The sequence below is a fragment of the Mirounga leonina genome, unplaced genomic scaffold (assembly GCF_011800145.1).
Source record: "Mirounga leonina isolate KUSES-001 unplaced genomic scaffold, KU_Mleo_1.0 Mir_166, whole genome shotgun sequence".
NCBI classification, from domain to species: Eukaryota; Metazoa; Chordata; class Mammalia; order Carnivora; family Phocidae; genus Mirounga; species Mirounga leonina.
In genome coordinates, this window is record NW_023270418.1 from 3,230,424 (window position 1) to 3,244,158 (window position 13,735).

General features: G+C 36.2%; 1 protein-coding gene across 3 annotated transcripts in view; it reads left to right on the forward strand.

Moving 5' to 3' along the window:
- ANO5 (anoctamin 5) overlaps nucleotides 1-13,735 on the forward strand; it is a 106,629-nt gene that overhangs the window by 64,810 nt on the left and 28,084 nt on the right. For all 3 annotated transcript variants that reach the window (XM_035012454.1, XM_035012455.1, XM_035012456.1), the window contains 3 exons: nucleotides 5,682-5,816; nucleotides 6,175-6,280; nucleotides 6,385-6,445. In XM_035012454.1, coding sequence (XP_034868345.1) covers nucleotides 5,682-5,816; nucleotides 6,175-6,280; nucleotides 6,385-6,445 — 302 coding nt within the window. The remainder of the gene's footprint in view (nucleotides 1-5,681; nucleotides 5,817-6,174; nucleotides 6,281-6,384; nucleotides 6,446-13,735) is intronic.

Genomic DNA, 13,735 nt, shown 5'->3' on the forward strand with positions numbered 1-13,735 from the left:
TAAGATCAGGAACACGTCAAGGGTGCCCACTCTCACCACTGTTGTTCAACACAGTACTAGAAGTCCTAGCAACAGCAATCAGACAACAAAAAGAAATAAAAGGTATTCAAATTGGCAAAGAAGAAGTCAGACTCTCTCTTTTTGCAGACAACATGATACTTTATGTGGAAAACCCAAAAGACTCCACCCCCAAACTACTAGAACTCATCCAGCAATTCAGTAATGTGGCAGGATACAAAATCAATGCACAGAAATCAGTTGCTTTCTTATACACTAACAGCGCAACTGTAGAAAGAGAAATTAAAGAAACGATTCCATTTACAATAGCACCAAAAACCATAAGATACCTCGGAATAAACCTAACCAAAGAGGTAAAGGATCTATACTCTAGGAACTACAAAACACTCATGAAAGAAATTGAAGAAGGCACAAAAAGTTGGAAAAATATTCCATGCTCATGGATCGGAAGAATAAACATTGTTAAAATGTCTATGCTACCCAGAGCAATCTATACCTTCAATGCCATCCCGATCAAAATTCCAATGACATTTTTCAAAGTGCTAGAACAAACAATCCTAAAATTTGTATGGAATCAGAAAAGACCCCGAATCGCCAAGGAGATGTTGAAAAAGAAAAACAAAGCTGGGGGCATCACGTTGCCCGATTTCAAGCTATATTACAAAGCTGTGATCACCAAGACAGCATGGTACTGGCACAAAAGCAGACATACAGACCAATGGAACAGAATAGAGAACCCAGATATGGACCCTCAACTCTATGGTCAAATAATCTTTGACAAAGCAGGAAAAAACATGCAATGGAAAAAAGACAGTCTCTTCAATAAATGGTGCTGAGAAAATTGGACAGCCACATGCAGAAGAATGAAACTTGACCATTCTCTAACACCATTCACAAAGATAAACTCAAAGTGGATGAAAGACCTCAATATGAGACAGGAATCCATCAAAATCCTAGAGGAGAACATAGGCAGTAACCTCTTTGACATCGCCCACAGCAACTTCTTTCAAGATACATCTTCAAAAGCTAGTGAAAGAAAAGCAAAAATGAACTTTTGGGACTTCATCAAGATAAAAAGCTTCTGCACAGCAAAGGAAACAGTCAACAAAACAAAGAGGCAACCCACAGAATGGGAGAAGATATTTGCAAATGACACTACAGATAAAGGGCTGGTATCCAAAATCTATAAAGAACTTCTCAAACTCAACACCCAAAAAACAAATAATCAAGTCAAAAAGTGGGCAGAAGAGATGAACAGACACTTCTCTGAAGAAGACATACAAATGGCTAACAGACACATGAAAAAATGTTCATCATCATTAGCCGTCAGGGAAATCAAAATCAAAATCACACTGAGATACCACCTTACACCAGTTAGAATGGCAAAAATGGACAGGGAAAGAAACAACAAATGTTGGAGAGGTTGTGGAGAAAGGGGAACCCTCTTACACTGTTGGTGGGAATGCAAGTTGGTACAGCCACTTTGGAAAACAGTGTGGAGGTGCCTCAAAAATTTAAAAATAGGGGCGCCTGGGTGGCTCAGTTGGTTAAGTGACTGCCTTCGGCTCAGGTCATGATCCTGGAGTCCCGGGATCGAGTCCCACATTGGGCTCCCTGCTCAGCGGGGGGTCTGCTTCTCCCTCTGACCCTCTTCCCTCTCATGCTCTCTGTCTCTCATTCTCTCTCTCAAATAAATAAAAAAAAAAAAATTAAAAATAGAGCTACCCTATGACCCAGCAATTGCACTCCTGGGTATTTACCCCAAAGACACAGATGTAGTGAAAAGAAGGGCCATATGCACCCCAGTGTTCATAGCAGCAATGTCCACAATAGTCAAACTGTGGAAAGAGCCGAGATGCCCTTCAACAGATGAATGGATAAAGAAGATGTGGTCCATATATACAATGGAATATTACTCAGCCATCAGAAAAGATGAATACCCAACTTTTACATCAACATGGATGGGACTGGAGGAGAATATGCTAAGTGAAATAAGTCAAGCAGAGAAAGTCAATTATCATATGGTTTCACTTATTTGTGGAACATAAGGAATAACATGGAGGACATTAGGAGAAGGAAGGGAAAAATGGGCGGGGGGAATTGGAGGGAGAGATGAACGATGAGAGACTATGGACCTGAGAAACAAACAGCATTTTAGAGGGGAGGGGGAAGGGGGATTGGTTAGCCCGGTGATGGGTATTAAGGAGGGCACGTACTACATGGAGCACTGGGTGTTATACGAAAACAATGGATCATGGATCACTACATCAAAAACTAATGATGTGGGGCACCTAGGTGGCTCAGTCGGTTAAGCCGCTGCCTTCGGCTCAGGTCATGATCCCAGGGTCCTGGGATCGAGCCCCACATTGGGCTCCCTGCTCAGCGGGGTGCCTTCTTCTCCCTCTCCCTCTGCCTGCCTCTCTACATACTTGTTCTCTCTCTCTGTCAAATAAATAAATAAAGTCTTTAAAAAAACAAAACAAAACAAAAACTAATGATGTATTGTATGGTGACTAACATAACATAATAAAATTAAAAACTACAAAAAAAAAAAAAAGAACCATCACCTCATTGGAAATAAGGAAGATAGTTGAGAGATGGATGCAAGACTGAGGTCAGAGAAGTAAGGAGGCTATTAAAAATTTTCAGGAATAGGTATTGATGGTCACATGCAAGATATTGGTAATAGAAAAGAGAGGCGACTATGGATTAGAAAAAGATTTTTATAACAAAATTTATTGCATTTAGTGGATGATTGGATATGGAAAATTTCAAAAAAAAAAAAAAAAGGAAGACAGGATGCCTTGGGATGGCTAGAAAGAGATTTAGAATTTAGGAGTCTGATTTCTGAGATTTCACATAGTTCATGTTACCTCTACACCAAACTTTAGTTTCATGTTCAAACATTTGTAAATAGTTTTGCTGTCTTTTGGGTACTGATCATTTTGTCATATTAGATTTTATTTTTAAAGAAAAGGTAGGAATACTGAGGTTGCCATCACTGGTGTATCAGTCTTCAGTGTTACATGCCCTCTGATCTTATTTTTTCTTTCCAATTTAAGAGCTCTCTCTATTTTTCTTTTGATATCACTTATTCTGAGTGGTTTAATACTTAATATATGCCTATATAGTAAATAGCTTAGAATAAATATATTTATATTGAATATAATGGTGCTATTCAAATGTTATTAAATGTAATAGCTAAGTGTCTCAGATGCCATAAATTCACTATAAAAATGAATCCCTTTTAATTAAATGTTTGCATTTGTTTGCTCATTCCTCAAGCCCATACTCAGCTCAATTATATCATCATTCTTTTGATTATTTGCTGTGGCTCAGACTAAGTCTTGGAAATACAAAATTAGACCAATGCCTTCTCACCAGATCTCACAAACAATATTAATGAATGTCTCCTACTTGTCAACGTGCTGTTTAGATGCTATGGGGCTACAGATGGGTTCAAAGTCTAGTAAGTAAAATGGGCAGATTAAGAAATACCGTAGGTATGCATATAAGGCTCATTTTTCTGAAAATAAATACTCAAAAGAAAGGTTCTCTTTATATTTGGGTCTTTATAGAGTATCTCATATTATTAGAGTTCTCCCATTTTCTTTGTTATGAATAATGAGATAATTTAACATCTTAAATGTTACTTCAATACTGTGTACATTTTTGCCATAATACAAATCTGAGATATGTCTTTTGCATTTTACATTTGCAAGAGATGGTTTAGTTGTTAATCTGTGATTGTTAAGCTTCCCAAATCGAAAGTTTAGTAAAATAATTTCTATGATTCCATATCTAATAAATGCTCATCTGAGAATTTCTCTTTTAAAGAATTTTTTAATACTAATTAAAAGTCTGGAATTCTTGAAGACTTTTTTTTTTAATTCTCAAGGAGTAAGATTCTTGAAATTTAAAAGGGAGAAAAAGGTAGTTCTTTAAAATTAAGGTTGTTGAAATATCTGGTTTCTTCATGAATTCCCAAAGAATTTAGGTTAAATCTATAGCAGTAATATTAATATCTTCACTTCAAAAAATGATTGGTTTTGTAATTTTTAAAACATCAAGTGGAAATAGATATGATGAATAGTAAACTCCACAAAATCAAATATGTTTATCCTTTATTAAAAGATTTTGATGTTTTGGGGTGCCTGGGTAGCTCAGTTGGTTAAGCATCTGCCTTCAGCTCAGGTCATGATCTCAGGGTCTTGGGATCCAGTCATGTGTTGGGCTCTGTGCTCAATGGGTAGTCTCCTTCTCCTTGTCCCTCTGGCCCTCCCCTGGCTCGTGCTCTCTCTCTCTCTCTCTCAAGTAAATAAACAAAATCTTAAAAAAAAAAAGATTTTTATATTATGCAGTATTGAAGTAATTGCTGTATTTTTCAGCAAAAAAGAAAAGAAAAGAAAAAAACAAATTCACTTATTCTAAGTGTAAGTGAGCCTAAGGAATTTGGGAGTGGCAAATTAACAAGGGACTATGATGGAGTTATAATTTAATTTCAAGTTTATAGTGATTTGAGGAACAGAACAAGAGAAAACAACAGTGCAAAAATGTTTATAATCAGTGAAAAGAATGAAAGATGGTGTAAGCAGCGAGATGCCTATTTTAATTAGAAAAGATTAGGACGTTTGAGTACTTGAAGAATATGAAGCTCAATAAAATTAGTACTGAATACAAGAAAATATGTAAATATTGGGAAATTAAGTTTATACCCTTATGTTCAGAGTTGTATTTTTGAGCATGTATGGAAATTATAAGTTAATATTAAGTCATGTAATAGATGGTGGTATAGCATGCTATTAGAACCCAGAAGGGATCATATCTATCTGCCTTGGAAACTGTGGAAAGGTTTCACAGATTTGATAAGCCAAACTCTATATGAATAGGAGGATTAATCTGGTTTTAAAAAATGAGGTTTTTGAGACAGAAAACTATATTCTCGGATTCCTTAAGGGATTCCTTAAGGGGGGACTTGGTCTGAAAAACAAAAATAGAAACAAGAAAAAAACCTTGGTGGTAAGACTTAAACATTTAGGACACGTAATGCTGTAACTTTTTAACTTTTTGTAAAGCAAGAACCGAACTGCGTATTTTACGGAACTCTTATTACGTGGTCATTTTTAATTCCTTGGTTTGCTACCCATCTCACAACCCTGTAAACATCCATCAGAGATCCAAAATTGCAGGAAGATGGAAGCTTATACATAGAACCTTGTCTAATGTGGTCAGAGTACCTTCTTTATATTAGAAAGAGAAGTAAAGCCAAACTCCATTCACATTGTGAATGTGATTTGATCTTAATTGCTGGAAGTTACATTGCAGAACGTTCTGCAGTTTATTTCAATACATTTAAACTCTCCTTAAAACTTAGAAGCTTTTCAAATTACCTTATTATCTCAGAATTAAAACTTAACTTATACTCAGTTGGTTTCTGACTTTTATGTGCTATCTCCTTTAGTCATTATACCAGTTCTGTGGATAAGCATCATCCTGTATTTTGTGTTGTGGAAACCAAAGTGAGGAGAGTTTAGTAACTTTACCAAAATCGCAGGGCTAGAAAGCAAAGGAGCCAGGAATATAGGTCTTGTCTGAATACAACAAAGCTCTCTGGATGGTATCATTCTTCTAACCTTTGATCTTATTTCTACCTTCTTTCATAGGAATTATTTTGGAGAAAAAATTGCCATGTATTTTGTCTTTCTTGGATTTTACACCGAAATGCTGTCCTTTGCAGCTATAGTTGGCTTAGCTTGTTTCATTTATGGCTTATTATCAATGGATGGTAACTCAAGCAGGTGAGTGCAACTGAATTGCCCAAACAGAGAGAACATCTCGCTGTTATACTAACTGAGACTGTTGTTATTATTTCCCTGGCATGTTCTCAGAATGTTTCCTGAAGGCAGGCAGATAATTGATATTTTTGAGAGAAAAACAAAACAAAACAAAACGTAACAGTTGCCCCTCACCTGGTGCTTTATGGAAAATCTGTTTTTAATGATCAGCTGTAAATATTCTGTTTCTCAAAACATGACTTGACCAACGACAAATTGCTGCTTTATTACCCCTCCGCCATATGTGAGAAGCTGTATAGACAGTGGTTCTGTCACCTGAAAGCACATCACTTTGAAAATAACTTTGCTGTTCCCTCTGCAGCACTGAGATCTGTGACCCTACAATTGGAGGTCAGATTATCATGTGTCCACTCTGTGATCAAGTGTGTGATTATTGGAGACTAAATACCACGTGTTTGGCTTCAAAGGTATGTATGCATTGTGGAACGATGAAAAGACTTGGAATTTCTCTCTTTTTGTATCGCATTTGATACACTAAGTAGCCTTTGTGATGTTATTGCTGTTTTTACAGATCTCCCATTTATTTGATAACGAGTCAACAGTGTTCTTTGCAATATTCATGGGAATTTGGGGTGAGTAAATAGTCATATAAAAAAACAACTTTCTCTAGGTTATGTGTTATGTGACCCATCTGTATAACATATATATAACATATACAGATGGCATACCTTATACACCAAAAGTGATTTTGGACCTTTGTGTCTTTGCTAGCTAGCATCAGTACACTGATGGAGTCTACATCGGTGGTCTGTAGTCCTTGGTCCTTGGTCCAAAAAGGTCTTTATTGATCGTCTCTTTATTTCTCTGAGAGATAATATCATTTTTGAAACTTTGTATGCATTCAGCTCATACTGTCTCCCAGCACTATGGTAAAAAAAACAGCTCAATAAGTACTTAATGCAGGGGAGAATACACATAAATATGTGTTGGCTGGATGATATTGAATCATGGGCACAAAGCTGAACAAGAATCAAAAACTGTTGAGGGCTAATAAATCCATGTTTGAATCTAAATTTCCTGTGTATAATTCTGGTTCCAGCTTCCAGTTCCGTTTGTTAAGAATCTTCCATGTAAAGTAGAATTCCCCTTAATTTTGGAAATGTCCCAGTATTTCATCTTTTTCATTTTACATGAGAAATAGAGGTGTCATGAAGTTGTTCCTGCCATCAGTGAGGAAAATATTTTATGTAAGAGTAACTCAGCAGGAGGAAGCCTGAAGACTTCTAAAACATGTCCCAAATTTCAGGGGACTCTGGGAAAAAATATACTTTTTTCTTTCCAACTTGAAAAAAAAGTCTTCAACAATATGTACATTTAAAAACTGGGCAAGAGAACAAGGATAGCTTAATCCAGGCAAAAAGACACCAAAACATGGGGATATGGGTGTGAAGCAGAGGGATTTAGCAGAGCTAAATGCAGAGCTGCTATGTGAAGAGAGCAGCCTAGATTTAAAGAACAGAGGACAGAGAGATCTTACTAACAATCCTCTAATTACCCCAACTTTGCTAAGTCCAGCTTTTATCGTATGGCTGCCAAGTCCTTCCTCTATCATTACTCGGAATGAACAGTGCATGAGAGGTGCACCAATTACAGCAAATACAATAGTTTGCAGTTGTTTCCAATGAGAGAGATTGTGCACCCACTGCAACCTTCTATTTCATCACAGAAGCCGCCATATGTGGAACATACAGACCTTTGTGTGTGTGAAGAGGTGCTACCATCAGTTCTCTGGGAAAAGTTTACTCTAGTAGTGAATTGGTTCACCTTTGCTTTTTGAGGATCGTGGCCAAATTTGAGTCCTTAACACATTCTAGGTTAAAGGAACAATACTAGTCCTTATCACTATGTAATGATTTTCTTTGCCTCTTATTATAGCCTTTGTCTAAAGTCTATTTTGTCTGATAGAAGTATAACTAACCTTGCTTTCTTTTGGTTTCCATTTGTACTGAATATCTTTTTTCATCCCTTCCCTTTCAATATGTATGTCCTTAAAGCTGTAGTGAGTCTCTTGCAGTTCACATATAGTTGGGTCTTGTTTTTTACTCATTCAGCCATTCCAAGACTTTTGACTGGAGAATTTAGTTTATTTCCATTAAAGTCATAATTGGTAGGTGTGGACTTACGTTTGCCATTTTGTTAATTTTTTTCTGGATGTTTTATAATTTCTTTGTTCCTTCCTGTCTTGCCCTCCTGCTTTGGGCAATGATAATTTTCTCTAATGGTATGCTCATATTCCTTTCTTTTTATCTTCTAGGTATCTGTTATAGGTTTTTGCTTTGTGAATACCACAAGGCTTATATAAAACATCTTATAGTTAGGAATAGTCTATGGTAAGCTAAGACAGATTAACTTTGAATGCATGCTAAAGTTTGGTATTTTTACTTTCCTCTCCGTTTTTTATGCTTTTGATGTCACAATTTACATTTTTTGTCTTGTTTATTCATTAACCAGTTATTGTATAGTTATTTTTACTACTTTTTGTCTTTTAACCTTCATACTAGTTTTATAAATGACTTACCCATTCCCATCACATTAAAGTATTCTGAATTTAACTATATATAACTATATATTTATCTTTACTAGTGAGATTTATATTTTCATATGTTTTCATGTTACTAATTAGCATTCTTTTATCTCATATCAAAGAAGTCCCTTTAACATTTCTTATAAGGCCAGGCCATCTTGGTGGTGATGAACTCCTTTAGATTTTGCTTGTCTGGAAAACTCTTTATCTCCTCTTCAGTTCTGAAGGAGAGCTTGCCGGTTAGAATATTCTTGGTTGGCAGTTTTTGTCTTTCAGCACTTTGACTATATCATGTCACTTCTTCCTGGCCTGCAAAGTTTCTGCTGAAAAATCTGCTGATAGTCTTATGATGGTTCCCTTGTACATAACAAGTTGTTTTTCTCTTGTTGTTGTAAGATTCTCTCTTTGCCTTTACCTTTTGAGAATTTAATTATAGTGTGTCGTAGTGTGGGTCTTTTTGGACTCATTTGGAATGCTTTTGGCTTCCAGGATTTGATATATCTCCCTCTTCCCCCCGCCGCCATATTAGGGATGTTTTCAAACATTATATCTTTGAGTAAGTTTTCTGTTCCTTTCTTACCCTCTTCTCCTTTTGGGAGCCTATAATATAAATGTTGGTCAGCTTGATATTGTCTCCTAAGTCCCTTAAGCTGATTTCACTCTTTTTTCTTTTTGCTCCTCTGATTGAATTCATCACTGCTTTGTTTTCAGTTTTGCTGATCCTTGCTTCACTTGATCTAATCTTCTGTGGAATCACTCTACTGAAATTTTTAAGTACAGTATTGCATTCTTCAGCTCTCTGTGTTTATTACTTTTTTATATTTTGTCTCTTTGTTCAGATTCTCACTTTGTTCACACATTGTTCTTCTGACCTTGGTAAGCATCTTTTATGACCATTATTTTGAACTCCCTATCAGGTAAATCATTTATCTTCATTTCATTAAGGTCCTTTACTGAGGTTTATTTTCTTTTTCTTTTTGTTTTGTTGTTGTTGTTTGGAACATATTTCTGGGTTTCTTCATTTGCTTTGTCTCTCTGTGTTGGTTTCTGTGCATTAGATAAAACAACTACCTCTCCCAGTCCTGACCATGTGATCTGGTATAGGAGATGAATCTTTTTGATCAATCCAGTCTGAACTCTTGGTCATCTCTCTAAACTCTGTGATTATCTCCACTGCCTTCTTTGTTCTTAGTGGTTCCCAGTATTTGGGAGTATGCCAAGACCTGTCATTGTCCCAAAGGGGGAAGATCTCAATCAGCACCTAGATGCAGCCTGACTAGGGAAGCCAAACCTTTAGGAAGCAGCTTCTAAGTATGCAAGTAGATCTCCTTCAGGGAAATATTGGAATACGAAAACACTGCTTAATTATACTATGCTCTTAAAACTTTGTTCTCCTAGTAACAATGTATCTACTGAATACATGAGTAAAGAAATGAATAAATGAGTAAAAGCCATCTGTCTCAGTCAGTATTAAATTAAAAAGTGAATAAATCGGGCGCCTGGGTGGCTCAGTCGGTTAAGCGACTGCCTTCGGCTCGGGTTATGATCCTGGAGTCCCGGGATCGAGTCCCGCATCGGGCTCCCTGCTCAGTGGGGAGTCTGCTTCTCCCTCTGACCCTCCTCCCTCTCGTGCTCTCTGTCTCTCATTCTCTCTCGCAAATAAATAAATAAAATCTTTAAAAATAATAATAATAATAAAAAAGTGAATAAATAAATGAGTGAAATATAACCTGTTCTTAAGAAGGTCACAATCTAATTTGGCCAGAATCCAATACATGCTCTCATTAAATTTTAAGTACAGAGGAGGAAGTACAGAGGAGGAAGGAATTATTTCTTGACTAGAGGAATTGAGATAACTATGGAAGATATGGAATTTGTTTTGGTTTTTTTAAAAAATAAGATTTTGATAGGGAAAAAGGGTGGGAAAGGATAGAACAATCTGATGTGAGCATTAGCTTATCCTCTATGCCTTCATTGTAATGAACCGTCTCTGAGAGTCCCTTTAAGCTGAAGGTTTTGCCAACGTCACTTCCTGTGGGACATCATCCTCTTCCTCACAACTGCTTTCTTCATTTATGGCAGTAAGATTGCCTTTGCTAGATTTCTCTGGCTCTATGTGTAGTCTCTCAAATGGCAGCAGTGTCAATATTCTCAGAGTCCTCTATTTCTTTTTTTTTTTTATTCTTATGTTAGTCCCCATACATTACATCATTAGTTATAGATGTAGTGTTCCATGATTCATTGTTTGTGCGTAACACCCAGTGCTCCATGCAGAACGTGCCCTCCTCAATACCCACCACCAGGCTAACCCATCCTCCCACTCCCCTCCCCTCTAGAACCCTCAGTTTGTTTTTCTCAGAATCCTCTATTTCTTCTGTAACTCCATTTATGTTTTATTTGTTAATCACTTTTTATTCCTTGCTATACTTTCGTCCTTGTTGATCAGTACTATCTTTTGATAACCATTTTTGTAAAATGTCACATGGAAGACAAGGAGAAAACAAATGGATGCTTTGCTCTCTGTGCATTAATGGAGTAACAGATAGGTAGTGGTTCAAACACCAGCAGCATTTAACGTGATGTGATTGGTCACTAATCATGCTATACATCTACTATTTATATAGTGATTTGTGGTTTGAAGAACTAACAGCAAAATTTGTACTTTATGCAACAGTTCACAATTAATTTACTGCAGTACCTGAACTTTGAGTCATGCTGGGGGACTTGTGTTATATAACTAACCCATGGAAACTGGAACATGCATACTGTAACCACGCAAAGCAAACAGTATCTATATTTCTAAATATTTGGAGGAATAATATAATAAGCCATCCCATGCTCATGGATTGGAAGATTTAATATTATTAATTTTTCCATACTACCCAAAGTGATCTAAATATTCAATATGATCTCTACCAAAATCCCAATGGCATTTTTTAACAGAAATGGGAAAAACAACTGAAAAAAGTTCATGTAGAATCACAAGAGTCTTGAAGTAGCTGGGTCAGTCTTGAGAAAGAGCAAAGCTGGAGACATCACACTTCTTGATTTCAAAATTGCAAAGCTACAGTAATCAAAACAATATGGCACTGGCATAAAGACAGATATACAGACCAGTAGAACAGAATAAAGTTCAGAAATAAACCCATACATATATGGTTAACTAATCTTCGACAAGAGTTCCAAGAATACACAATGGGGAAGGGATAGTCTCTTCAACAAATGGTGTGGAGAAATTGGATATCTACATGCAAAATAATGAAATTGAATCTTTATCTTACACTATACACAAAAATCACTTCAAAATTGGATAAAATCTTAAATGTAAGACCTGGAACTATATAAAACTCCTCAAAGAAAATTTAAGGAAAAACTTCATGACATTCATCTTGGCAGTTATTTCCTGGACATAACACCAAAGCCCAGGTAACAGAAACCAAAAACAGGTTGGACTGCATCAAGCTAAAAAGTTTCTGTGCAGCATAGAAAATGGCAGAGTGAAGACAACCCATGGAATGGCAGAAAATATTTGCAAATCATATCTCTGATAAGGGGTGAATCTCCAAAATACTTAAGGAACTCCTGAAACTCAATTGTGAAAAAAACCCAGGGAGGTTAGGCATCTGACTCTGTTTCGGCTCAGGTCATGATCTTGCAGTCGTGGAATCAAGCCCTGTGTCAGGCTCTGTGCTTAGTTTGGAGTCTGTTTCAAATTCTTTCTCCTCTCCCTCTGCCCCTCCCCACTCATGCTCGCTCTCTTTCTCTCTCTCTCAAATAAATAAATAAAATCTTTGAAAAAATAGTGAAAAAACCCTAATAACCTGATTTTAAAATGGACAAAGGACTCAAATAGACATTCTCCAAAGAATATATACAAATGGCCAATAGGTATATGAAGAAATGCTTAGTGTCACTAGTTACCAGGGAAATGCAAATCAAAACCACAATGAGATGTCATCTCACACCTGTCAGGATGGCTATTACCAAGACAACAAAAGACAAGAGCTGGTGAGGATGTGGAGAATTATAATAAATTTTTGTACATTGTTAGTGGGAATGCTAAATGGTGCAGATGGAAAATAGTATGGAAATTCCTCAGAAAACTAAAAATAGAACTACTATATGATCCAGCAATACCACTTCTGAGTATTTACTCCAGATAATTGAAATCAGGATCTTGAAGAGATGTTGGGACTCCTATGTTCACTGAAGCACTATCCACAATAAGCGAGAGGTGGAAACTACCTAAATGTCCACATTGACAGATGAATAGATAAAGAAATTGTGGTATATAAATACACCACATAATGTTGGTATATACATTTGATATGCTATTCACCCTTGAAAAGAAGGAAATTCTGCAATATGTGACAATATGGATGAACCTTGAAGATATTATGGTCAGTGAAATATACCAGTTACAGACAGAGAAATCCTTCCTGATCCCATTTATATGAAGTATCTAAAATAGTCACATTTATAGAATCAGAGAGTGGAATGGAGATTATTGGGGATTAGTGGAGGTGAGGGAAAAAGGGAGTAACTAATCAATGGGCATATAGTCTCAGTTAAGTAAGATAAAGAAACTATAGAGAGCTGCTATACAACCTTGTGCCTATAGTCAACGATAAGGTATTGTAGACTTAAAATTTGTTAAGATGGTAGAAAGCTGCTTAACTGTTCTTACAATAAAATAAATTTTTTTAAAAGGAGGAAAAGGGGCACCTGGGTAGCTCAGTCAGTTAAGTGTCCAATTCTTGATCTCAGCTCAGGTCTTGATCTCAAGGTTGTGGGTTCAAGTCCCGTGTTGGGCTCCATGCTGGGTGTGGATCCTATTAAAAAAAATTAAAAATTAAAAAAAAATTAAAAATTAAAATAAAAGCAAGCAGGGAATGTGTCAGATGAAACATTAAAATTTGAATCACAGGTGATAAAATTATAAGTTAATATTGATTGTGTTAGTATTCCATTCTTAGATATATACCCAAGAGAAAGGCATTCATATGCCCACCAGTAGATATACACAAGAACATTCACAGCAACACTATTTATAAAAACCTAGCAATAGCTGAAACGCCCATGAACCTGAGAATAAACAAAATCGTGATTTACATACATAATGGAATACTATACAGCAATGAAAATAAATGAACTTTTGCTATACACAGCAATATGGATTCAGTTTATAAGAAAAGTTGAACCAAAACAAAACCTAACACAAAACTACCTATGGTATGTCACCATTTATGAAAAGTTCAAAGACAGGTGAAACTCTCCTATGATATTAGAAGCTAGGATACTAGTTACACTTACATCTTAGAAGAGTCATAAGGGAGGG